The sequence below is a fragment of the Nyctereutes procyonoides genome, unplaced genomic scaffold (genome assembly GCF_905146905.1).
Source record: "Nyctereutes procyonoides isolate TBG_1078 unplaced genomic scaffold, NYPRO_anot_genome, whole genome shotgun sequence".
In the NCBI taxonomy this organism is placed as follows: domain Eukaryota; kingdom Metazoa; phylum Chordata; class Mammalia; order Carnivora; family Canidae; genus Nyctereutes; species Nyctereutes procyonoides.
Genome location: NW_026575135.1, coordinates 70,788,076 through 70,815,297, shown reverse-complemented (window position 1 = coordinate 70,815,297; position 27,222 = coordinate 70,788,076). Strand labels below are relative to the sequence as shown.

General features: G+C 42.2%; 1 protein-coding gene across 2 annotated transcripts; it reads right to left on the bottom strand.

The window, feature by feature from the left end:
- Positions 1-1,945: 1,945 nt before the first annotated feature.
- On the bottom strand, positions 1,946-27,138 carry ZNF454 (zinc finger protein 454). Of its 2 annotated transcripts, XM_055301757.1 has the most exons (6): positions 26,913-27,138; positions 25,843-25,940; positions 23,496-23,622; positions 23,290-23,406; positions 22,996-23,085; positions 1,946-6,450 (listed from the first exon to the last, which is right to left on the bottom strand). In XM_055301757.1, exons 2-6 carry the CDS (start codon positions 25,873-25,875, stop codon positions 5,171-5,173), a joined length of 1,647 nt encoding a protein of 548 aa, XP_055157732.1. In that variant the 5' UTR covers positions 25,876-25,940; positions 26,913-27,138; the 3' UTR covers positions 1,946-5,170. The 2 variants fall into 2 exon arrangements, with proteins under 2 accessions (XP_055157732.1, XP_055157733.1); XM_055301758.1 differs by lacking the exon at positions 23,290-23,406.
- Positions 27,139-27,222: the final 84 nt, after the last annotated feature.

The window sequence follows — 27,222 nt, the reverse complement described above, 5'->3', positions numbered from 1 at the left end:
GCCAAGGAAGGCCACTGAAAGGGTTTACATAAGTGAGTGCCATGGATGGATCTGTGGAGTGGACAAAGTCACTGGTGGCTGGGGTGGGAAGTGGCCTGGAGGGGACCAGAAACATTGGTGAGGAACCTGAGGCAAAGCGCTAAGAGGAATCTGGTATATCCTCACCTGCAAATATTTATAACTCCATTTTCCCCCTGATAGGGGCTAGAAATGATAACATTAGGCAACAGTGAGCAATGATGTACCTTGGTTGAAGTATATTGCCAAAATAAATTAGCAATTGAACCTTACATGGTTAAGTTTTTAAGTTTCTGCATTTAAACTTTTCCAATGTTGGAACTTCTTGTTCACTGCAAGGGAAATTGGGAAATACCAAGCTAATTGGATAATTTCCAATATTTATTATGCTCTGGTGAAATTTATATATCAATAGCAATCATGTGTAGCTTAGAAGTTTGAAGCACAAAACCTGATGCCCAGCAATAGCTTGTTTAGAGTGCCAGCAAAGCTTACCTCCATGGCTGGTGGGGTTATGGTCCTGCCTTTTCTCATAGAACACCATTAGGCTTGCTAATGTAAGCCCTGATTCTAGGCTCCACCCACACCTCTTTAAAGGCACTTAACCAGGGGCTCAGTCTGTTAAGCGCCTGCCTTCAGCTCAGGTTGCAATCCCAGGGTCCTGAAATGGAGCCCCACATCGGGCTCCCTGCTCAGTGGTGAGTCTGCTTCTCTTTCTGCCTGCCGCTCCCCCTGCTCATGCTCTCTCTCTCTCTCTCTCTCAAACAAAATCTTAAAAAAATAATAAAGGCACTTAACCAGCCCCAGCTAGTTCCTGCCTGTGTGTCCAAATCTCTTTCCCTGTCTCAGTCAACTGTGCTTTGTGATTGTTGTTGATTAATTCTAGTGAAGCCTGATGCAACCACATGATCTATATAGCTCTCTTTTGTGGTACCCCACGTGTGTCCTCATCCCACAAACTAAACTTATTTTGCTAATTAATGGTTTCATTTTGCAATACTTGCCTTCCATATTTAAGTTCCATAAAAGCAGTATCTAGATGTGTGCATACCCTCTGTGTATGTACTATGCTTGGCAGAAACTATCGACAGCTATTGCTCTCTAGCTGCTAGCTTTGGCTTTCTGCTTTTGGAACACCTCCAGAAGCGTGCTCCTAGTAATTACTCATTTGGCCTGCATCCAGGACCCACCATGGGTTATCAGGCTGTGCCCGCGAGTTATCCAGGACTGACTGTTGTTTGTGAACCCACAGTTCTTATACTCTCAGGTTAGAGGAGCACCCAGACCCTTTACACCTTGCCAACCCAGGGCAGAGGAAATGTCTTTTTGTGGAAGAAGTGAGTATGGAAAACCATGCAACTGGAGACTTGCTGCAATCGCCTCCCATCCATGAATAGCCAGATCAGCCCCACTCCAACATCTGGAGTCAAGCAGTCCTGCAGGGTGAACTAGAATGTGTCCACGAAGGAGGGAACTGAGTGCAGCAGGTAGGCATGTGTGCCTTAGGGCTACACAGCTTGGGTCAAGTCCTCTAATCATGCATGTTACCAGCTGTGCAACTTCTGAAATGTTTTTAAACCTCTGTGTTCAACTTTCAAGTGGGGATGGGACAGTCTCATGTAATTGTGAGGACTGAGTTAATACATGCTTACAACAGAACCTGGCCTGAAGGATGTCCTCAAATATTAACTGCTTTCCCCAGCGACTGGGGATACAACTCTTTATATTCCACAGCCTGAACTATGGTTTCTGGAGCCAGGTAGGTTTGGATGCTCATTGTGGGCAGCTAGGGCCATATAAAGACAAAAACACTTGGAAACACTACTTTTGGCCACGTCTTAACAGATAACCAGGTAACACAAATTCAGCCTGTACCTCTGAGGGCACTGAACTTTTCTCATTTATTTTCAGACACACTGATGGATTATTCTATGGCAACAATATTTTAAGAATAGTGATGAGTGGTAGACAGGGTAACACATAGAATGAGGAGGAATATGCCCAACTGACCAAATCCTGGCCCAAGCAGAGAATGGTCATTAGCACGCCAAGAGAAGTTCATGAGTGACGGGAAACAATCAAACCTTGTATTTTTTCCTTTCCCTTCACAAACTGGTATAAAAATACTAAAAGTAAAAATATCACCAAAAATATATTTAGCAGAAGTGGAGGTGGGGCCAGAAGCTGGGACCCCTCCCACTGCAGTAGAGCAGGAGGGTTTTATGGTCCACATCGCCTCGCTGGCTAGAAGGAAGGGGAGGGCAAAGTGCAGAGGGGGTAGGAAAGAAGACAGCTGGAGGGGATGCACTTAGAGGAAATTTATGTTTAAGGGAATTAAATTGTTTTCTCAACCAAAGATGCATGCAGTTTCGGACTGTCTTGTTCTGAAACTCTGGGGCTCAGGCACAGTAACTGTGAAGCCCCAGTCTGCTGGGGGTCAAGGTGCCATTCTAAAAGCTGTTGCTGAATATGGAGGAAGGGATGGTCTTGGGTAGACACTGCTGTCAGAGCTAGGCTAACTCAGGTGGCGAGGGAGAACCCAGGTGCCAAATCTATCAGTTGGAGACGGGAAGACCTGATAAGAGAGCATTAGAGGAATGTGTAAGGGGAAACTGGGGGCAATTATTTTTCCCCAAGACCTGGCAGTTTCAGGGGTGTGCACAGGAGTCCACAGTTGAGGAATTTAACAAAGTCTAAGTGCTAATCCTCTTCTCCAACCCTTGCCCTGAGTTTGCCCACAGGCTGTTTGATTCCACAGGAGGCCAGGGGAGCTCTGATGTGGGAGATGGGGTCTAGGTCTGCTCCTTTGGCTCCTCTCTCTTCGGTCCCTATGAGGTGGGGGGGGGGAGACTGGCTCCATATCATTATCTTGATATGGTGTAGTCATGAGGGTGCTGGAAACCCTGTGCACTGACAGGGCAGGGAGGAGTCCCAGATTGATGGCCTTTCAGCTGCACTGCTCCTGATGCAGGAACAGCTGCTGGGGCCATCACTGGGATGAAGGAGGCTCTCAGAGGGCAGCAGGTCTTGGCCATGGCTCAACTGCAGGTGCCCAAGAAAAACTGGTTAACAATAAACTCAGCCAAGCAGGGTTCCACAGGGATTCAAGGTAAGGGTGATTATTAGGACCAGGCAGGCCATAGGGTTAGTTCTGAAGGCAGCGATCTGTAGCAGTGAGCAGATCTTGAAGTATATTGTGGCATCTGGGGCTGCTAGGCCTGTGAGGCTGTAGGTGAGCATGTGCTGGCCCAGCCTACAAAGGGCTCCCAGTCACCCCGCAAAATGCTGCTCCTCCTGCAGCTTCATAGGGAAGAAAGTATGACCTGCTGATCACCTCACAGGAGATGCCTGCCCACATTGGTGGCCTTTATTTGATGGAAGCCGAATTTAGAGAACTTAGGCTTCAGAGCTTCCAGAAGCTTCCAACTGTGTTCAACCTGGAGTCCGCTGATGCCACCAGAATAGACTGTTCTCTTCTGTAACTTGAAGTCGAGGTGCAGTATCTGGGGGGCCAGTGGGCTGCCCAACTTGGACACCTCCACAGACCAAGGACCTGCCACTCCGTTTCCCAGAGCAACGGCTGAACTTGCTCTGCCATTTTCATGATGTGGTATGTTCCGGTTTGCACTACTGCAGGCTCCCCATTCTTTGTGGTGGGGAAGGGGATAGTGCTAGAAGAGGTGGTGTGTGTGAAGGCACACATTTATCTCTGATTTCTACTGAGAGCAATGAAGGACCCAAGATGGAAAAGGAACTATACCTGCAGGAACAGAGTATTACTAAAACTTCTGAGCATGGACAGTGCCCTGCCAGAGAACATCATAATGCTTTTGACCACCTCCTGACCCATGGAATGACCCCACAGATAGCTCACCACTCTCAAAATGGCAGTCTTTAAATAGTGGGGTAACACAGAAGGACGAGGGAAATCCCTACTTTTAAATGCAAAAGCAGAAATTCAAAGCTGTTTTTCTGTGAACACAGTTGATACTTTCAGGAAATTGGACACAAAAGGGCAGGGACTAGGATACAGCGGTTCATATTCCGGGGGGTAACAAATATATACTCTAGTGCAATAGGCACAGAGGACAGTCACCCAAGGGAAACAGAATGGGCCAGGGTTATGGAGAACTGGCTTTGGGGCTCTAACTTCTTGTGTCAGTTGCACATTAGGAAATGGCAAGTCACAGAAGTGGAGGTGGCCTAGAACACCACTAGGTGGTTGCACTGTCACGTCTGAAGCTGATCGGGCCTGACCACTGTGTGTGGGGAAGTACAGCAGAATAATTGGAGGTAATGTCTACACAAACTAAGCCCCTACCTGAAGGTACCATCTCAGTGTCAGAGTTGAGGTGAGGCCCAGAGGAATTGTGTAACTCAAGAAGCTTGATTGACCTCTGCCTCCTGGGGGGGTCTCGAGTTCTGAAAGTTGGGTCTGGGTGCTACATCCAGAATCACGGACTGTGTATGAAGCTAGGTCACCACATTCCCCAATGGAAAATGGGGTGATAATAAGTGACACGAGGTCACCGGTTAGGAGGTGCTAAATCAAGAGACCCACTATTCAAATGAGCTGTCCCAGAAGAATACAGGTAAGCAGCCAGTGGACATGTAAGTCGGGGAGATCTGACAAGATGGTTTGAAACAGGTGGGAAACATAATTTAACTCTGGGGCCAATGCATGCGTGACTGCACTTTCCTTATGCTGGGAAAGGCGAGAACAAAGGGTTCCATTAAAAGTAGAAACCCTCTTATATAAGAGAAGTGAATGAAATGCTTATAGACCAATTTCTTTTTTTCTTCCTTTGCTTCTTGATCTGATCTTTTACAATTTTACAATCTCTCTTAAGAGTCAAAATGCAAATTTGATCAACTTATTTCTATCTTGCTAATGAAGCTTCATTTTGGTCATGATACTTGATAATTTAGGCTAATTAAATATTACTGCTATTAAATTGAGGCAGTTCTGAACTAGGAGGAATGCATGCCATTCTTAAATTCTCAAACCCATAATACCGTGAAGGTTGATTTTCAGTAAATAAAAAGACCATCTTCAGGTAAGCTTTCACGGTTATTTTCTGGAACGAACACTCTTACATTCAATAATGAACATACTTAGTCTCAAAGCTCTGCCATATAAACTATAATCCTATCACTTTTCTCCAATGTGATGTCTCTGATGCTGAATGAGGTTTGCAGTCTGGTTGAAAGCTTTCCCACATTTATTACATTTATAGGGCTTCTCTCCTGTGTGAATCCTCTGATGTTGAGTAAGGTGTGTGCTTCGAATAAAGGCTTTGCCACAGATTTTACATTTATAAGGTTTTTCTCTAGTGTGGATTCTCTTATGTTGAGTGAGGGCTGAATGGTCACTGAAGGCTTTCTCACATATATTACATGTATAAGGTTTCTCCCCAGTATGAATTCTCTGATGTTGGGCTAGGGCTGATTGGTCCCTAAAGGCTTTCTCACACAAACCACATCTGTACGGTTTCTCTCCAGTGTGAATTTTCCGATGTCGAGCAAAGGATGAATTATCCCTGAAAGCTTTCCCACATTCACTACACTTATAAGGTTTCTCTCCAGTATGAATTCTCTGATGTTCAGTAAGAGAAGAGTTCACCCTGAAGGCCTTCCCACATTCGTTACATTCAAAGGGCTTCTCTCCAGTGTGAATTCTTTGATGCTGAAGAAAACTTGTGCTCTGATTAAAGGCTTTCCCACATTCATTACATTTATAGGGCTTCTCTCCACTATGAATATTCTGGTGTTTGGTAAGATGTGCCCTGCACACAAAGGCTTTGTCACATATGTTACATTTAAAAGGCTTCTCTCCAGTGTGTATTCTATGATGGTGGGCAAGGTGTATGTTTCGGATAAAAGCTTTTCCACATAAGTTGCATTCAAAAGGTTTCTCTCCGGTGTGAATTTTCTGGTGGTAAGTAAGTGAGGAACTCACGGAGAAGGCCTTGCCACATTCCTTACATTCATACGGTTTCTCGCCAGTGTGAATTCTTTGGTGATGGATGAGGTGTGTACTCTGATGAAAGGCTTTCCCACACTCTCTACATTCATATCGTTTCTCTTTAATAACAGTTTTCCGATTTGCATTAAGTTTTTCAGTATGGACTTTCTGATGTTTATTAAGGGTTGAACTCTTAGTGAAGACTTTTCCACACTCACTACACTCGAAGGCTTTTTTGCTATATTGAAATCTCTGACTCTGAACAAAAGATGAGCCCACAGTGTAGTGCTTCCCAGGTTCATCTCCTGCCTGAGCGCTGAAGACAGAGGGGGTTTTCTGGTGAGCAAGTGCCACCTGGCCTCCATACTGCCATTTCAATAGGCCATCACATTTCCAGTGACTATCGTCTTGGTCAGGAATATCCACCTTGGGAGTAGATTTCTTACTCACAGGTGTTGTCATCCAGTCTGAAAGACAACAAACATAAACATATCTGTTTTATCTAGTTGGGGTAAGAAGATGAGCCTGTGTATAATGCTACCAAAGAGGCTATGGTTTTGAAGGCTTCCTGAAGTGATGATCAGAAAGGAAAGGGAAGAGAGGTGAACAGAGGACGTGGCAGGAAGGGGTTGACTTAATGTAAAATGTATGCAGCAGGATAGCTTGGGAGCTTGAGTAAAGAAGCCACAGGCCTGGGTTGGAATCCTGAGTACAATATTTTCTTTGTGATTACAGAGGAGTTGCCTGACTTTCTAAGCCTCCAAAGCCTACACAGACCCTACTATACTAATAGATTAGAAAAAAGGTACCTTGTCTATTTTAGTGGTATGGTCTTTAAAATAACCTAGATGTGTCCTCAAGAAACCAGGGAAACTAGTGGTTAGCACTTGGTAGAAAAGTAATTCAATTCCCATAACTATTAAAAGCAACATTTTTATGTTTTATAGACTCATTTTAGCATTCAGATGGGTAGTAAAAAAGCCACTATGAAGGATGCATAAAACACTCGTTATCTACTAATAAAATGAGGACCTCCTAGTACTGGTAAGGAAGTAAAGTCTTTAAACCTCTATGAATAATGTAACATCTATATGAGGAAAACGCACCTCAAGGATGTGTATGTGAAGGCGGAAAATGAGAAACACAGCAGCCAATCTGCCTGGATATACCCAGTATATCTTAGAGGGTGAGGCCCTGGCCCCGGGCTGTATACCAGTCGCCAGACATGGGACTCTGCGACTGGGCTAAGAGCCATGGTCCCGTGTGTTACCTGACAGAATACTTTCTCTTCCCATAGACACATTCTGTACTTTCTCAACAATTGTCTCATTTGGTTTCACGGTACAGGCATACCTCAGAGATACTGCAGGTTTAGTTCCAGACTGCTGCAATAAAGTGAATATTGCAACAAAGTGAGTCAAATTATTTTTTGGATTTCCCAGAGCATGTAAAAGTAATGTTTATACTACACTGTAGTCTATTAAGTAGCATAGCATTATGTCTAGAAAAACAGTGTATATATCACAATTAAAAAGTACTTTATTGCTAAAAGATGCTAACCAGCCTCTAAGCTTTCAGTGAAACCTTTTGGCTGGTGGAGGGTCTTGCCTCAGTGTTGATGGCTGCTGAATGATGGTTGCTGAAGGTTGGGGTGACTGTGACAATTTCTTAAAATAAGATAACAATGAAGTTTACTGTATTGATAGACATTTCCCTTTCATGCATGATTTCTCTGTAGCATGTGATTCTGTTTGACAGGATTTTACCCACAGTAGAACTTCTTTCAAAATTAGAGTCAATCTCTCAAACTCTGACACAGCTTTATCAACTAACTTTATGTCGTATTCTAAATCCTGTGTTGTTGTGTCAACAACCTTCACAGCATCCTCACCAGGAGTAGATTCCATCTCAAGAAACCACAGTCTTTGCTCATCTGTAAGAAGCAACTCATTTGTTCCAGTTGTCTCATAAGCTTGCAGCAATTTGGTCATTTCTTAAGGGTCCACTTCTAATGCTAGTTCTCTTGCTCTTTCTACCACATCTGCAGTGATTTCCTCCACTGAAGTCTTGAACCCCTCTCCAAGTCATCGATGGAGTTGGAATCAACTTCCAAACTCCTATTAAAATTGGTATTTTGATCTCTGACCATAAATTATGAATGTTCTTAATGGCATCTAGAATAGTGAATCCTTTCCAGAGGTTTTCAACTTCATTGCCAGAATTACCAAAATGTGACAAAGAGACACAAAGTGAGCCAACACTGTCAGAAAAATGGCACCAACAGACTTGCTTGATGCAAGGTTGCCACAAATCTTCAGTTTGTAAAAAATGCATATCTGCACATAGCACAACAGAATGAAGTATGTCAGTATTAACAAGCAGAGTTCTAGACTGTATACTAGTTTTTCCTACATAGTTGTGAATGCCTGCCTTTTACATTAAGTCTATTTAAGGCCTTGTATTAAGAAATGAAATAAGAGCTAGATACCACTTTGCAATGATGCAAAGATTACTGGAAAATCCTATCAAGAACAAGCCTCCCTCATAACTTTTTTCCCCCTATACACTCCAGAAAAACTACAAAGAGCTATAATCAATAAAACTAAACTAACAAACCTCTTTACTTATCTGGAAAAGAAAGTTAAACAGGTGCATTTTAAGGGTAAAATCGTGGTGAACTCAAATAATGTTGCTCAAAACAAAGAATGGTCAGTTAAACGCCAGGATTGCCAAATCTTAACACTTTAAGGCTGACTGTCACTTCTGGACCTGATAAAGTAGGCTCTGGCTGACATTCCTGCAGAAAACAACTGGAAAATCTTAATTGATAAACAAAAATTCTGCCTAAAGGCATCAGATGTCACTTGAAGCCAACCTGATAATCTAATATTTGAGAGAGAAGGGAAATACAGAAAGGTAATCCCAATACTTACTGTTTTTTTTTCCTTATAGAATTTGCTGAATTCTAAAACTTCGCAGGGCAAGAGACCAAAGCTAAACAGAATTTCAAAATTTTCTAGTCTTATGAAAATATGGAGCTAAAAACTGAGATCAGGATCTTCCAAAGAAGGAGGTAGTCATCTTAGTAAACATGTAAAGCTCTCAGTAGGCATTCCTGGAGGGCTACAACCTACTACCATGGACAAACAAGAGATAAGCAAAGCTTTATAAACACCATAACCCTATCTCCCGCTAACATTTCCTTGGCTAGATTAAGGTGGTTCCCTTGCATTCTAGCTATCCACCAGAAGAAAAGGCAAATCTTCTTTGGAGGAATATAACATCACCTAGAGCTTCTTCACTTCTTTAAATACAGTATCAGGGATTTAATCAAAATGTACCAAGAGTACTAAGAAATTAAGTTAAGAGGAAAAACAGAAAATAGACAAAGACCCACAGAACTCAGATACCAAAGTTATCAGACATGGATTTTAAGATAAGTGTGATTAATATGTTCAATAAAACAAATAAAAATGAGAATTTCAACAGATTATTGGAACCAATGAATCAAATGAAAATTCTAGAAAGAATAGAAGAATATATAAAGAATATACTAATTGAAATTAAGAACTGAACAGATAGATTTAATAGTATATTGGACATGGCAGAAGGGAGCAATAGTGCCCTGGAAAAACACATAAGCAGAAAACATCTGGTAAGACTTGCAGAAAAAAATTAAAAAGGAGACATAGAAGACATGATGAAGAGACTGAACATATGTGTGATGAGTTCTGGGATGGAGGAAGGAAACAAATAAGACAAAAATGCTATTTGAAAAAAAAATAAAGGCTGAAAAATGAATTTGAGAAGCACTAGAGATTTCAAGCAGGAGAAATACAAAGAAAATCCACCTAAGCACAAAACTACTGAAAACCTAAGTTTATCTTGACAGCTGCTTGAGAGGAAAAAAATGCATTACTTTTAAAGACTGACAGCTGTCTTTTCAACAAAAACAATGGAAACCAGAGGACAACAAAATAACATTGAAAGTGTTGAAAAGAACATAATTGCCAAATAGAATTCAACAGAAAGAAAATATCCTTAAAAAGTGAATACGAAATTGGCAGTTCTATACAAATAGAAACTGTGTCACCAACAGACCTATATTTAAAAAGAAAAAAACAATGATAAGAATGGTCTAGGCATAAGAAAATCCCAGGTGGAAACATGGAAATGTAAGAAGGAATGAAAAACAAAAGGAAAAGAAAATATGTGAATACATTTAAGTATTATTGCACACAATAATTAGGTCTTGGGAGGTTGAAATATTTATGTAATGAAATACATAGAAAACATAACATGAAAGGTAGAAGAAAATGGAGTTAATATTTTAAGGTACTAGCAATAAAGTCTAATAGTTACAGAAGATATATTAACAAGCAATAAAGGATGAAAATAAAGCAAGATAAGGAAAAATGGAAGACAAAAGATAATTTAAAGTAGGTGAGTAAAACAGAAAATAAATACTAAGATAACAGACATCCAATCCCATATATATTAGTAACTGGTTTAAATATCTGATTAAAAACTAAGATTGGGAGTGCCTGGGTGGCTCAGCGGTTGAACATCTGTCTTTGGCTCAGGGCATGATCCCGGGGTTCTGGGATTAAGTCCCACATCAGGCCCCTTGCTCGGTGGGGAGCCTGCTTCTCCCTCTGCCTGTGTCTCTGCCTCTCTCTCTGTGCCTCTCATAAATAAATAAATAAATAAAATCTTTTTTAAAAAAACTAAGATTGTAAGACTAGATTTTTTAAAATCCAACTAAATGTTTATTAGAAGAGAAATACCAAAATATAGACATAGAATCATAGAAAAGGATTTATCATTCAAGCACTAACCACAAGAAAGCTGGTGTATGTATCAGACAAACTTCACAATATAAGAAAAATAGACTTTCAGATATTTCATATTGACAGAAGGGATATTTCTCCAGGAACATGTAACAAATCTACATTTGCACATAACTTCACAATGTATAAAGTAGAAGCTGAGAAAATGAAGAGCAAAAACAGAGAAATCTTAACAATCCTAGTAAGATAACTCAGTAACTCAGAAATGAAATCTTAAAGAACAGGGATGATCTTAACAATCTGATAAACAAATCTGACTCAATAAATAGGCTTGAAAACTGCATACTCAACAATGACAAAGTACATATTATTAGTGTATACAAAACATTTACCTAAACTGATGTCATATTGAGCTGTAAACGATACATTTCACATGACTCCGAGCATTCAGAATATGTTCTCTGAACTCAGTGGAATTAAGCTGGAAATGAACACCAAAATACCAAAAAGATACTGAAAAAATCCACAGATATTTCTAAATTAAACAACACATTTCTAAATAACTGATAGATGAAAGAAATCACAACAAAAATTAGAAATAATTTAAATGATAAAAATATGAAATGAAACTGATAGGATGCAGGTACAGCCATTTGTAGAAGGAAATGTGTATCTTAAGAAATTAGAAAAATAGTAAATGAAACACAAAGGAAAGAAAGAACTTTCTTATTATAATAACTCAATAAAAATTGACAGACTTTCTTATTATAATAACTCAATAAAAATTGACAGACTTCTAGCCAGACTAATCAAGAACAGAGAGAAGGCATATATCACTAATATCAATAATGATAAAGATGACATCAGGATAGATTCCAGAGACTTATAAAACAATAATGTAATGTGGAAACTCTATGCTAATAAGTTTGGCCATTTAGACAAATGGCTCAAATTCCTAGAAAGGTAAAAAAAAAAATTGAATGGTCCTACAGCTAGTAAATAAACTGAATCTTCAATTTAAAACCTTCTCATAGGAAAAAATAAAAAATAAAATAAAACCTTCTCATAGGGGCACCTAGAGGCTCAGTAGGGTAAGTAGCAGACTTGATTTTGGCTCAGGTCATGATCTTCGGGTCATGGGATCGAGCCCTACATCGGGCTCTTTGCTCAGTGGGGAGTCTGCTTGAGGATTTTCTCTCTCTCTCCCCCTCTTACTCCCTACACCTGCACTCATGCACATACTCTCTCTCTCAAATAAATAAATATATAAATCTTAAAAAAATAAAAATAAAACCTTCTCACAATGAAAAAATAACACCAATATTACACAAGCTCTTTCAGAGAACTGAAGAGAACAAACATTTTTAATTGGTTTTATGAAGTTAGTATAACCTGCCAGAAATCTGATGAGGATAATTAAAAAAAAAAAATCACAGGCCATTCTTTCTCATAAACACAGATGTAAAATTCCTAAAAGAAATATTCAGCAAAAGGAATATAAAAAAGTGAATAAAAAAGGATAATGGATCAAAAATAAGTTGAAATTCAACACTATTTTCACATTTCAATCACTCAATGCCATTCACTACATTAACAAAATACAGGGGAAAAATAACATCATTCTTTCAATAGATGCTGAAAAGGCACATGACCCAATTCAATACCTAGTCATGATAAAAACTCATAAAGTAGGAGTAGAACATAACGTCCTTAATCTGCTAGAGTACCTACAAAAAACCTACACAAAACATCACAGTTAATTGTAAAATATTGAAAACATTCCCCTGAGACTGCAATGAGAAAAAGTCTGTTATCACAATTTGTTTTCATTTTTTAAAAATTTATGTAAGTAATCTCTACACCTAATGTGGGGCTCAAATACATGACCCTGAGATCAAGACACATATTCTTTGACTGAAGCAGCCAGGCACCCCGTTATTACAATTCATATTTATTGTTGTACTGGAAGTCTTAATCAGTACAAGGTAAAGAAAGAATAAAAATATTATTCTCGGGATCCCTGGGTGGCGCAGTGATTTGGCGCCTGCCTTTGGCCCAGGGCACGATCCTGGAGACCCGGGATCGAATCCCACGTCAGGCTCCCGGTGCATGGAGCCTGCTTCTCCCTCTGCCTGTGTCTCTGCCTCTCTCTCTCTCTCTGTGACTATCATAAAAAAAAAAAAAACTATTAAAAATATTATTCTCAGATAATACGATTATATTTGTATAAAACAACAAATTATTCTACAATATGGTTCGCATTCATAAGGAAATTTAGTAAAGCTGCTGGACATAAGATCAATATATAAAAACCAATAGTCTATCTGTATACCAGTAACAAATAATTGGAAAATAAAACTTTCAAAAGACATTTATAATTGTAATCAAAAGCAAAAAATGCTCAGAAATAAATACAATGAAAGATGTGTAGGAAGTATATATGTAAAGAGACAAAAAATTTAAGAGAAATCATAAAGAAAACCTAAATAAATATAGGGATAGAACATGTTCACAGAATGGAATATTACCAATTCTCCCCACTTAAGCTACAGACTCAGACCAATTCTTATTAAAATCCCAGCAGGAATTTTGTGGAAACTGAAAAGTCAATTCAAAAATTCTAAAAGCAAAGAAAAAAACAAAGCTGGAGGACTTACATCATTATGTTAGAGTAATTAAAACAGTACTGTATTAGACAAAAAGAAAGAGACAGAATAGAGTCTAGAAACAGACCTATATACCAACAGACCAATGCAAGAGATTATAGAATCCAGAATCAGATTCATGCACATGTAGTCACCATATGTATGGCAAAGGAGATAGTGCAATACTGGGGGAGAAAGACAGTCTTTTCAGTAAACCATCTTGGGTCATCTGGATATCCATATAAAAAACAATGAACAATATATTTTCCATGTTGATTTCATTTTTTTTTTAAATTTATTTATGATAGTCACACAGAGAGAGAGAGAGAGAGGCAGACATAGGCAGGGGGAGAAGCAGGCTCCATGCACCGGGAGCCAGACGTGGGATTCGATCCCGGGTCTCCAGGATCGCGCCCTGGGCCAAAGGCAGGCGTCAAACCGCTGCGCCACCCAGGGATCCCCTCCATGTTGATTTCAGACTGAAGTATGAAAGACAAAAGAATAAAGCTGCTACAGGTAAACAAAGATCTCCAAAGCCTCCAAAGGACACAAAAAGCATTAACCACAAGGAGCAAACACAAAACCACAAAAACCCACACCCTGATTAATTGGACTATCTTAAAAATGTAGAACTTGTTTATCAAATTATTATTCAAAGTGGGAAACAACATTTGCAATACACACACATACACACACACGACATTTGAGGATTCAAATCATAAATATGCAACCCTATCAATCAATAAGAAAAAAAATCAATAAGAAAAGAATAGACAACTATATAGAAAATAAGAGAAAGACTTATACGTGCTTTACAAAAGAGGATATTAGGGGTGCCCGGGTGGTGCAGTTGATTAGCCTCTGACATTTGGTTTGGCTCAGGTCATGATCTCAGGGTTTTGAGATTAAGCACTGAGTCAGGCCACACACTCAGCACAGAGTTATCTTGAGATTCTCTCCCCTTCTCCCTTTGCCCTTCCCGCTTGTGCTCTCTCTCTCTAAAATAAATAAATAAATCTTAAAAAAAAAGAGGATAGTAAAGATTAAAAACAAAGATGATCAATTTCATCAGTCATAAGTTGAAATACAATCAGATATTCCAGAAATCCTCTAAAGTGGTAGAAAAAAATTTTAAATGGTAACAGTAGGTCTACAGGAGGATATGAAACTCTCACATACTGCTGGTTGATGAATGGACTGGTATACCCACTTTGATAAACTACTTCGCAGTCTCGACTAAAGCTTGCCTACTCATGAACACAGTACTCCTAGCCATGTACCCAAGAGAAATGTACACGTATATTTTCTAAAAGATGTAAAGGAATGTTCAAAGCAGTACCCTTCATCATAAAAGCTCCAAACTAGAAATGATTCAAATGTCTAGCAACAGTACAAAGTAGAAATGGGGGCAGCTCTGGTGGCTTAGCGGTTTAGCGTCACCGTCAGCCCAGGGCGTGATCCTGGAGTCCTGGGATCAAGTCCCGCATTGGGCTCCCTGCATAAAGCCTGCTTCTCCCTCTGCCTGTGTCTCTGCCTCCCTCTCTCTGTGTCTCTCTCATGAATAAATAAATAAAATCTTAAAAAAAAAAAAAGAAAGTAGAAATGGCAGTAGGTTTACAGAGTGAAATATATCAGTGAGAATGAACCAACTCTTGCTATACATGGATGAATCTCAAACATACCATTGAAGGAAAGAAGCCAGACACAGAAGAATACTGTAGGATTCCATTTACATAGACTTCAAAAACAGGCAAGAACAAAGCTACATTCAGGGTAATAGTTATCTTTAGAACAAAAGAAATAGAGGGGATGGGAGGTTTCTGACACGCTGGTAACATTCTATTTCTTGTTATAGGTGCCAGTTATATGGTATTTACACTGCAAAACTTTGTAGAGTTTTACACTTCTAATTTGTGTGTTTTTCTGGGCTAGTAGTACTACAAAACATTTTTACTTAAAAAAATCTGGCCGATGGCTTTCAAAAATGATACTGTGGCTCAATGAAAATAACCAATTGTTGGCTTTCTTTCCTACCAGCTGCTGGATAATTTTATTAAAGCCTTTTCTTGATTGTGATCATAAAAACACATTATCTACATTAAAGAGAATATCTGTCTTCTTAATGTTTAGTGTTATAGGAGAACACTCATCCAATCAAGAGGGGAGTCAAATGCAGGTTTTCCCACACTGAAGATGAACTGAGGTTGGGAGTGACTGGACCCCCACTGAAGATCTGAGCATGCAGCATCTGCTCTTACCAGGGTCCAGGTCTCTTCAGGGTGGGCTGAATTAAGAAGTAATACCCCTGGCTGCATTGTCTCATGTTAAAAAAAACAAAGTATGGTTTTAACCTATATAAGTTCAGGGTTTCATACAAGACATGCAAGCAGTATGATCCAAGCCCCCTTTACAATGTACTCAAAAGGTCATCCCTGGGGAGGGACCAGGAACTAATCGGGTTTAACTTCCAAATCACAAGAAGTTTCAGGAACTGGCATCATCAGATACATCAGGAAGTGGGGAATGGATGATGGAGCATTGGTCAGTTTGCAAAGCTTTTAGGCCTCCACGACCCTTCCCCAACTCGGAGGAGCTCAGGGATTTCCCTCTTCCTCTCTCCCTCTCAGAGAGAGTAAATCAAAGGTGCTCCAGACCGAAGAAGACACCAGGGCAGCGAGCAGCAGGAGAGCCGTGTTAAAGACTCAAGCCCCACTTACCCACATAGAGTTCCTTTTGGAAAGAAAAAGGAGGACCATGGTCCTCCTACTGTTTATCTGGGCAGACAATCGGAGACTACCAGATAGCTGAGGAAAGCTTCTAACTGGAAAGAGATACCAACAGAATCAAAAAGAAAATTTGAGACCACAGAGCTTTCAAAGGGAGAAGAAAAATGTTTTTGTAAGTCATTTCTCTTTCAAGGTAGAAACCTTAACTATAAAATGTGAATAAGAACTTATAAATAAAGTGATATCCTGAGGAACAAGAGTCCCTGGAAATTAAAAATGATGGCAGAATTTGAAAACTCTGAGAATTCCCACTCTAAAACATTTAGAAAATTAGGGAAAAAAAAGAGAGAGAAAGCAACAACTTTCTGGGTAACCGACAAATGACAGGGAAAGATGGGAGATCCCTGGAGGAAAGTAAACAGACAAGGGATTTAGTCCCTAGGGACCGTGTCCAGGTCACAGCACAAGGACCAACAGAGCCCAGGAGGCTCTGTGAACTGAGGTTGACAGGACTCAGGGTTTGGGAAGGCTGAGGCAGCTATAATTTGTGGACCACTGAAGAGAAGCTGTGAAGCTGAATTTGCAGTTTAATACCTTCCCATGAGGAAAATTCTTGGCCCAGAAACTGTCACTGGGTTGACCAAGCACTTAATGAAGAAATAATACTAATTCTATACAAATTTTCCCAAAAATGAGAAGGGGAACTGTCCACAAATTCATCTTTTGAGGCTAACATTACTCTGATACCAAAACCAAAGATACTACAAGGAACAGATCAGACTAACATAGCCCTCATGTACACAGATGGAATAATTCTCAACAAAATGTTAGCAAATCTAATCCAGGAATATTCTAGAAACAGTAAATCAAAACTAAGTTGGGTTTTTTCCAGAAGTGCAAATTTGACTTGATATTTTAAAACCAATCAATGTAATTGATCAACCACTGCAGCACCTTAAGGATTTGGAAAAGCACTTGAGAAAACTGCAACATCCAGTCACAATAAATCTCTCATCAGATGTGTAAAGTTACTGATGAAGGGCATCTACAAAGTAATCCATGCCCGACATACTGGATTGTGAAAGACAGGCAGCATTGCCCCTAGGACTGGGAGCAAAGAGGGACAGGGCCCTCCCACAGCTGCTGCTCTGATGCTCAGCTGCATGGTGCCAGAGTCCTACCCTGGCCGGTAAGCAACACCTGGACCTCACGTTCTCTGCAAACACTTTCCCGGTTTAAACACACAACTAGAATACAACCTGGGATTTCTGCTTTTTGGGAACATGCCTTAGTGAAAACATAGGTCCACAAAGAGCATCTGAACTAAAATATATCCACACGATGCCTTGTACCGGAATGTTCATAGCAGCTTTAGCCAAAACCTGAAAATAGCCCAAGTGCTCCATAAAGATGGTTGAACAAATAGGGCTATCTCCATAGGGCAGGATGCTAATTTGGCAATAACAAAAAGCTTCTGACACGTGAAATGGCAAGGAGGCGTCTCAAAGATGCTGTGCCAAGTGATAGAAGTCAGTCACAGAAAGGTATGTGCTGTGTGGTTCTGTTCCTATAAAATCTGGGTTGCCTGGTGCTAGGGGTGGGGCCAGGGACTGACTACAAAGAGGTCTAAGGGAACTCTTAGGTTAGGGATAACAGAAACATCATTATCTGTAAGCAAATACATCAAATAGTCAGCGAAAAGAAAAGTGGCTACCTCTCCAGAAGGGAGAACAGGGAAAAGGGAGGACAATGAGGCCACTCTTTTTTTTTTTTTTGTAATAAACAAAGTAGTTTCACGAAATGCATGTATCACTGTGGTAAAACTTAATACTCAATAAAAAAGAACAGAATAAACTCCAAAACCATCAAAGGAAAGAAATGAAGTGTAAAAAGAAAAAGTCAATGAACTAGATCAAGATAAAATAAAAAGGATCAGCAGAGTCAAACATTCATTAAAAAGTTTATTAAAGGGGTGCCTGGAGTTAAGTAGCCAACTCTTATCTCAGGGTTGTGAGTTCAAGTCCCTTGTTAGGCTACTTAAAAAGAAAGTCTCTGGGATGCCTAGATGGCTGTCAGTTAAGCATCTACCTTTGGCTCGGGTCATGATCTCAGGATCCTGGGATCAAGCCCAATGGCAGAGCTATCTGCTCAGCAGGGAGTCTGCTTCTCCCTCTCCCTCTGTGCTCTCTCTTTTATAAATAAATAAAATCTTTTTTTTAAATAAATAAAATCTTAAAAAAAAAATGACCAAACCCCTGATAAAGTTTTACAGAAAAAAAAAAAAAAGACAAAAGTTAACTATTAGAAATTCATGCTTCTATTCAATAAATATGTGTTGGGCCCCAGTGTGCTGAGGATACAGGACAAGGAGGACCAAGTCCTTCCCTCACGGATCAAAGGGTAGAAAGGATCATTTAAACATGACACAGCATGAAGATAAAAATCATAAAGGCAAAAGATTGATAGATTTTATTTCATTAATTAAGAACTTCCATTAGGGATCCCTGGGTGGTGCAGCAGTTTGGCGCCTGCCTTTGGCCCAGGGCGCGATCCTGGAGACCCGGGATCGAATCCCATGTCGGGTTCCCGGTGCATGGAGCCTGCTTCTCCCTCTGCCTGTGTCTCTGCCTCTCTCTCTCTCTCTCTCTCTCTCTCTCTCTCTCTCTCTCTCTGTGTGTGTGTGTGTGACTATCATAAATAAATAAAAGTTAAAAAAAAAAAAAAAGAACTTCCATTAGTGGGACACCTGGGTGGCTCATCAGTTGAGTATCCGCCTTCAGCTCAGGTCGTGATCCCAGAGTGCCAGGACTGAGTCCCACATAGGGCTCTCTGCAAGGGGCCCGCTTCTCCCTCTGCCTGTGTCTCTGCCTCTCTCTTTCTGTGTCTCTCATTAATAAATAAATAAAATCTTTAAAAAAAAAAGAATTTCCATTAATAAAGAAAGAGAGAAGATAAACTTGGGGGTGACACACATATTACCTGATAAAATACTTGATTCCTGGATACATAGGACTCTTTATAAAGGAATAAGAGAAAGGTAAACTGTAATAGAAAAATGGGCAATGAATATGAACACCAAAGTCCCAGAACACAAGAAGATGTTCAAGTTCATTACTAACAAGGAAATATAAATTAAAACCACAGTGAGATACCATATCACAGAAATGGGACTGGGAGAATTTTTAAAAGTCTAAGAGTTCCCAATTTGGGCAAGAATGTAAAGTAACAAGAACCTGCATTGACTATTGGTATAATTCGGAACAATTAATTGGTAGTCCGGGAAAATCCAGTGGAGCTGACACAGCATATACCCTATACCTATGAATACACTCAAAAATACTCCCAAAGAAGGTCCATGTATATGAGGAAACGTGTATAAGAATATTAAGTCAGAGTTATTCAAAACAGCAAAGTCTGGAAACATCCTACAGATCTACCAGCAACAGAACAGATAAAGTAAGGTATCACCACTGAGGAAGTGTCAAACTGCAGAGCTACGCTTCTCAATGAGGGTTTAAAACATACAACTTGTGGAAAGGCATCTACTGTACAATATATATATCAGACTTTGAAGTGTGCAAAACTGAACATGATTGCTCAGAGCTATGGATGTGGTAAAACCATGTAGAGCATCGTGGGGCTGCTGGTGTAAAATTTAAGCTGGTGGCTTTGGCTGGCATTGAAAGGAGGCAGGGGCAGTGAAGCAGGGCGCAACGGACTCCACAGGTGCCCCTATGTTTTGTTTCTTCAGCTGGACAGTGGGGTATGGGTGCTGTTTCCTTAACTCTGCAAACCATCAGAAAATACCATATATTCTCTTCTGTATACAGAACATACAGGCATCAATATATGTTTATTTTAAAGTAAAACAAGGATGGACACCTGGGTGGCTCTGTGGTTGAGCATCTGCCTTCAGCTCAGGTTGTGATCCCAGGGTTGTGGGATTGAGTTCCACATCAGGCTCCCTGAAGGGAGCCTACTTCTCCCTCTGCCTATGTCTCTGCTTCTCTTCCTGTGTCTCTCATGAATAGATAAAATCTTTTTAAAAAAGTACAAGGAAATGACTACAAGTGTAAAAATAAAATTGCAACCTGTAATAGTAAATGAGAGCTGGTTCTCTGAAAAAAATTCCCAACAAATTTAAGAGGGAGACAAAAAAGCAGATACAATTGGAAATGACAAGAGGACACAATATAAAGTGTTAAAACTGTAGATGAATGCTATGCCCAGTTGCAAATGAATACACTTCATGGCAAAAAACCAAAAAAACAAAAAACAAAAAGCCAAACCCAAAATCCAACAGTTTAAAGCTAATTAGTAAAATGTATAACCGATGTAACAGAAAGAAACCTCAGCAGGTTAATAAACACAGATGAAATGTAAGTTATTAGCACATGACTCAGATTATGGTTTTCTGTAGGTTTACTGAGTAAACGATTTTCTAGGTGATTGAAGCTATTTTGGAGGAGGAGAGAAAATGAATCTTGAGGGTCAGATGAGTTTCATTGCTGGCTATACCCCAATCCTGACTTGCCAGGAGATAGCAACATTAAATCTGTCCAAATGAGCTAACCATGCGGAGGCCAGGTTTTCCTTATGTGGGGTTGATGTGACTTGCCTCACAGGTTGTAAGAGCTGAATGGGGCAGTTCACATAAATTTCCTCAGAAAACACTCAGCACGGTGATGGTCCACAGACGCTCAACAGCCAACTCCCTTCTCCTTCTGCTAGCACATGATCCAGAGAAGAGAAAACCTATCAGAAGGACTTTTTCTTTCTATGTCTGAAAATAAGTGTCTATTCTAAACTGAGGGTCACTGGGTGCAATTGCAGAGAAGTTCTAGAGATGTTTTTTTGAAGTCCTTGTCAGTCATTAGGAAATGAAACAGAAATAAGATAAAAACCAAAACTAAAAAGGATCTAACAAATGATCATTGGAGAGTGAGAAGAGGGCAAAAATATTTGGAAATAACTACCATTTCTCTACAGCAGTAATTTCTGACTAAAGAACAAAAAAGTAGATGGCTCTATTCCAAAGTAAAAATAGATCTTCAACAGATGAGAGAAACAGCTATAAAACTTTATTGGTAAGCATATTATAACTACTGATCACCCTCAAGAATCGACTCAAGGTTTGGGCTTTCCAGGCAACTCAGGAATGCAAGGTGCTAGACGCTGAGGGCTGGGAAAGGCACCTGGGAGGGCCTGAACCATGACCACCTGGTCATTCAGGTCATTACCCACACCTATCAGATTGCTTCCAGGTATAAAGCTCCTTCTTCATCTTCATATTCCCTCCACCCACGGGCAATAAAGAACTAGTGGGAATGATGATGAGCAATTGAGCAATGGAGGAATGGATGATGATGTTATGGAAGAGTGGCAGGACGGTGGATGAATTTCTTTTGTTTTATTCCTCTTCCCCTGCTTTTGTTAGAACACTGTTTTTATAATACAGAATGAAATACTCAAAATGCCTTAGCTTGGTTATCACAGAACATAAAAATTCTGAATGCTATTGGGGAAAGTTAGAAGACTTTTTTTTTTTTTTTGGATAACTGAATTTTAGAGTTCAGACATTCAAATTCTATAACAGATTGGGTCCTAGACATTCTGGGTATAGAGTTATTTATCATAGGATATGAATCCCTGCCTGTTTTACCTGGATGAAAAATGAGTACCAAAAGGTTTTCAAAATATATTTTCCAGGGGTGTCTGTGTCGCTCAGTCAGTTAAGCATCTGCATCAGCTCGGGTCATGATCTTGGGGTCTTGGGATCCAGCTCTGTGTCGGGCTCCCTGCTCAGAGAGGAGTCTACGTCTCCCTCCCCTCTCCCTTTGCCTGCCACTCCCCCTGATGTGCTCTCTCTCTCAAATAAATAAAACCTTTAAAAGAAAAAACTTTCCAGCTTACAAAATGCTAGCTCAAAGTGAAATATCATGTCTTGGTTAAGGCAATATGCTCTCTAGAATATTCAGGACCAAGGGGAGAGGCACCCCTGCTCCCGCTCTTAAGCTACCAGACACCCAAAGGGCTCCTCGAGACAAGTTACAACCATTAAACTGTATGTTCTCTGTATCCTCTGGCTCCAAGTGTAGGCCACCTACTAGGTACCAGATGAGTGATTCGGGAAAGTATAAACCTGGCTGCACTCTCATGGTGCTTCCAGCACAGCATGGTACTGAGAACAGTCAGAAAATAATTAAATGGATCACATGAATGAGCAAAAATGAAGGCAAGTGAAGAAGTGTGTAATGTTTAGCTGGAAGGAATGCCTCAGAAGGCAGATGGTTAGCGGGCCCATCACATCCTGTTGTGTGTAACCGGGGGATCCCTGGGTGGCTCAGCGGTTTGGCGCCTGCTTTCGGCTCAGGGTGTGATCTTGGAGTCCCGGGATGGAGTCCCACATTGGGCTTCCTGCATGGAGCCTGCTTCTCCCTCTGCCTGTGTCTCTGCCTCTCTGTCTCTGTCTCTGTCTCTCTCTGTCTCTCATGAATAAATAAATAAAATCTTAAAAAAAAAAAAAGTACATGTACCTGTTGTGTGTAACCTGGCGCGGGTCCTCCTCATGAGAAGACAATGAGCAGAGACTGCACTGTTAGATGCTCAATGAGACAAAAGGACATGCGAACATGGCATGGTGGGAGCTGCCCAGATTATAGTGGAGACATTAGTCTATGCTGAAGGAGGAGGAAGAAAATTCATGGAGAGGAAAGCCCACATGCACACGGGACCAAATGTGGCAACTAGATTTTGGGGTGAACGAAGAGTGAAAAGATCTTGTTTCTCAGTCTAAGGCCTGGAGCATTTGTGGAGCTCCTCCCGATGACTCCCACACATGGGGCTCTTACCAACACAGAAGCCTCCTGATGTGTCCTCCAGCATCCATTCTTCTTCTTTTCCCAGCTGGGAAAATGCATCTGGTTGGGGTCCTAAGAGTCCTGTTTTTGAGGGGAAAAATGGACAATGTCTATTCATACCAGCAATAAAATCATTGCAAACAGGAGACCTGGGCCTCAGGACCTCCTGAAAAAAGTGACCTGATAGGAAGGCCAAGGGCCAGATGAGTTCCCAGGAGGAAGAAAGACAATCTGTTTGCAAGTCCTTCTACCTGCTGAAACGGAGAAAGGACTGAACCTAGTTACCTTCAGAGCATCTGGACGTAGACTCCAAAGGGGTCACGTACTCAGGACACCAGGGGGGTAGGCATGCAGGAGCCCAGATGATAACATCCTTGATCAGGCCATCCCCAGCCCAGTCTGCTGCATGGGACCAGTTTAAGAGTTTATAAGAGTCACACAAAGATCTCCAAATGGGAAGATAAGCCTTTGGGGGTCCCTCCCCAGCTTACCCAGGGAGACTAGGTTGCTGTAGTTCTCCAGCATCACATCTCTGTAAAGGGCCCGCTGAATGGGGTTCAGCTGTGCCCACTCGTCCCGGGTGAAGAGCACCACAACGTCCTTGAAGGTCACGGATTCCTGTAACAGCAAACCGGTCCCTGGTGACCTGCGGCCACCCACTCCCATGGCTCTCCAGGAACTGCTGAGCCTGGCAGTCCTCAGGAGCCGGGGGAGATGTGCGGGACTGTTAGCACAGAGCAGGCTGGTGTTCCATGACAACATAAGCAAATCCCAGGGGGTCGTAGGGGCCAAGTTTTTATCAGACTTTGCTTCTTCCTTTGAATAAACACGTATTACGGAGAAGATATGCTTCCTCAGCACTGAGACTTCTAACTTGCTGTTCATTGTGCCCTGCACATTTTCTCCCATTGTCCTGCCCAGCCCTGCCTCCACTCCCGCCCCACCCCATGACCAAATCCTACCCAGGCTTCAGCCTCCACCTTATCTCCTGGGCACAGCCTGCCTCAACTCCTTTCTCAGGCTCAACCAAGTATGGCCCCACTTCATTGTGAGTTCTCATTTACTTTTGGGTTCCCCCACGGGACTGTTAACTCTAAGAAGCTATGGAGTATTTCCACATTTCTTGTCTTCCCCACATGTTTTGGAGAACATGGCCCACATACTAGCACCTACTGCTTGCTGCTTAGCAACTCCTGCATATCTTCAGCTGCTCACCTGCCCACTCTCAACACAAACATGGTTCCCACAGAAATAGTCACTCTGGACAATATGACCTTGTCACCGCTGATCACAACTAGTGCCTTCCTTGGAAACTCTTGGCTGAGAAGCCAAGAGAGCTGGTGTGCCCTGAGAATGAATGAAGCAGAAGCTCAGAGAAGAAAGCCAAAGGTCCAAAAGAAAGGACTTTTAGATTATATATATGTAGAGACAGAGAGACAGACAGACCACCCACCCCACCTCCCTATCCAAAGTCCTTGCCTCTTTGCCTTAGCAGAAATATTTGGGAGAAAGCCCAATTATCCTTCCTTTTTTTTTTAAAAAAAAATTATTTATTTGATAGAAAAGAGCAGAGTTAGAGAGAGAGCATGAGTGGAGGGGTGTGGAGGGGAAGAGGCAGAGCGAGAAGCAGGCTCTCCACTGAGCAGGGAGCCCAACTCAGGGCTCAATCCCAGGACCCTGGGATCGTGACCTGAGCCGAAGGCAGACACTTAACAGACTGAGCACCCCAGGCACCCCCAATTATCCTTCCAATAAAGGCCTGCTTTGCTTAAGGTAGTCTGAGTTAGGTTTTTGATACCTATACCCAGAGCTTTGCACAAAGTAGGCAACCAAGAAACACTTGTTGGATTGAACCCATGAATCAATTTTTCAGGGACCACTGTTTCCCTTTTTATCACCAGCATATCATAATACCCTACACACTTTACATTCCTAGTACAGGTCTGCTGAATGACAACCAAATTAAAACAGCCTGTAAACATGAAATAAATTGTGTGACACCAACAATGAATTGAAGTAAGTCAGGGATGAGAAATGTGACAGTGGATTGGCACTGTGGAGTCAGGCTTTGAGAAACAGTGGTGTCAGAGGCGTCAAGGGAGAAGTTAAACCAGAAGGAGGTGGGTGAGCATCTGGTGTACAATGCCTGGCCTGGAACATGGCACCTTCCACCATCTGCTCATCTCTTCTAGTATTTTCTGCCACAGTTTCCTGCCTTGGACAGGCTGACATGTGAAGGAATTAGAATAATTTTACCCAATTCATCAGAATGTATACATTCAAGTGAAGGCTATCTCCTTCAACGTGGAGTCCATATCCTTATTCTAAAAAGGCTGGCACTGCTCAAAGTGCTTTTAGTAATTTACAGAAATTGAAAATGTATCTTTTGAATGCTTTTATGAAAAACCACACGTCATTAAAAAAGAAGAGTCCCAGCTCCCCAAGAAAGTCTTCCAATTTCTCTCTTCTCTCAACTCCCATGTTAGGTATAGGTATTACCTTTACTACTCTGAACCCCTACTGTTACTTGCTAGTGGAGAGTGTGTAGGTTACCATTTCGGATCAACGTGGGTTCCAGGGGTGTCATTTATGTGACCTTGAGCACATTACTTAGCTCCCTCACCCATGAGGATGAGCCCATCATGGTGGCCAGAGAGAAAGGAGTAATGGGGTCAGGCCTCCAACTGAGCCTGGATTGAGAGAAAAGCTCTTGGTCAGGGTAAAAACAACAACAACAACAACAACAACAAAAAACCACTCTTCAAACCTCTACATTCAAAACTTTTAAGGCAATTTGGGTGGGTGGGTGGGGGGACCCCGCAGCAACTCCCCACTCACCTGGACCATGGTTGGCAGGTGCTGGACAGCCATTTCTTTTCTGATAAGCCCTTTCCAGGTCTAGCAGAGCAGGACTTGGGCTAGAAACCTCTACACACCTGTTATAAGGACAAATGAGTTAAAACAGATCCCAGAGCAGTCCACAGTGAGGCTGCGAGCATTCACATCCTGGAGGTCCTCCACTACTGGGAAGAAGCTGAGTCTTAGTCCCTAGGTGCTTCTAAGGAGAGTGTGCAGGCCTCCCCTGCAAAGGGATTCCCTTCCTATGCAGCCATGCTGGGCCCCCACATCTTCCCCCAGCGTCTGCGTCAAATCCTCCACATCTTTCCTTCTGTATCTTACATAGGGTGGCTTTTCCTTGCAGAAAGCACCCTTCAGCCCAGATCTCAGGCTCTCTAGCTGCCCTCCGACCTTTGTCCTTATATTACCCTGACAGGTCTCAACAGAAGTTTCTCTCCTGCCTGTTAGGGGAGTGGAAGAAGTGGAGAGGAAGGATGGTCTTCTTCCTCCTCCAAAGGCAAGCTCAGAACGCTGGCCCTTCGCTTGTCAAGGCCTCTCCCCGCTCAGGGGCCCAGTCTGGGTGACAAAGAGCCAGAGAGGCCTTGCATTAGAGTGGCTGGGTGGTGGGGAGGGGTCAGGGGTCTCATCCATCCTACCCACCCTTCGGCCCCCGGCTGGGTCCCCGCGGGAGCTGCTGCCGCGCGGACTCGGCCTGGTCTACAGACACGGCTCAGACACAGCCCGGGGCATCCACCTCCGGAGCGAGCACCCGCTTCCCGGCTCCTCCGAGACACGCAGAGGCCCGGACGCATCCTCCTCCACATGCACTTGCAGATTCGGACCCTAACACCAACAGCCCGCACCTGGCCATCCTCGCCTTTTCCTCTTTCGAATCAAACCGCAACCGTACGTTCCGGGAAGTTTGCGGCATCCGATCAGCGTCCTCCAGGACGCACCGTACGACCCTTGCCCACCCGGCCTTCGCTCCCTCCGCCCTTCCCCCACCCCGCCCCCGGGCCCGATCACCCCACGGCCGCCCCGCGCTCCCAACGCGGCTATGGCCACCGTGCCTGGTCACCACCGGATTGCCCTTCGAGGAACCCCTGCCTGTAGCGAGGAACCGCAACCGCCACATCGCAGGCGAAACACAATGAGCTGGAGTCGGCAGCCCGGGTCGGAACTGCGCTTGCGCGTTGCCCGGGGAGCCGGGGAGCCGAATACCCTTGAGCCGGAGGGGGGCAACCCCTCGGTTTCCCCGACTCCACTTCCCAGAGGGCGAAGCGGCGGCGAGCGCCAGCTCCTGCGCCGGGCAGAGAAAGTGACATCGCGCGCCTGCGCAGACAGGGCCTCGCCCTTCCCTCGGGATGCCTGGCAGCGGCG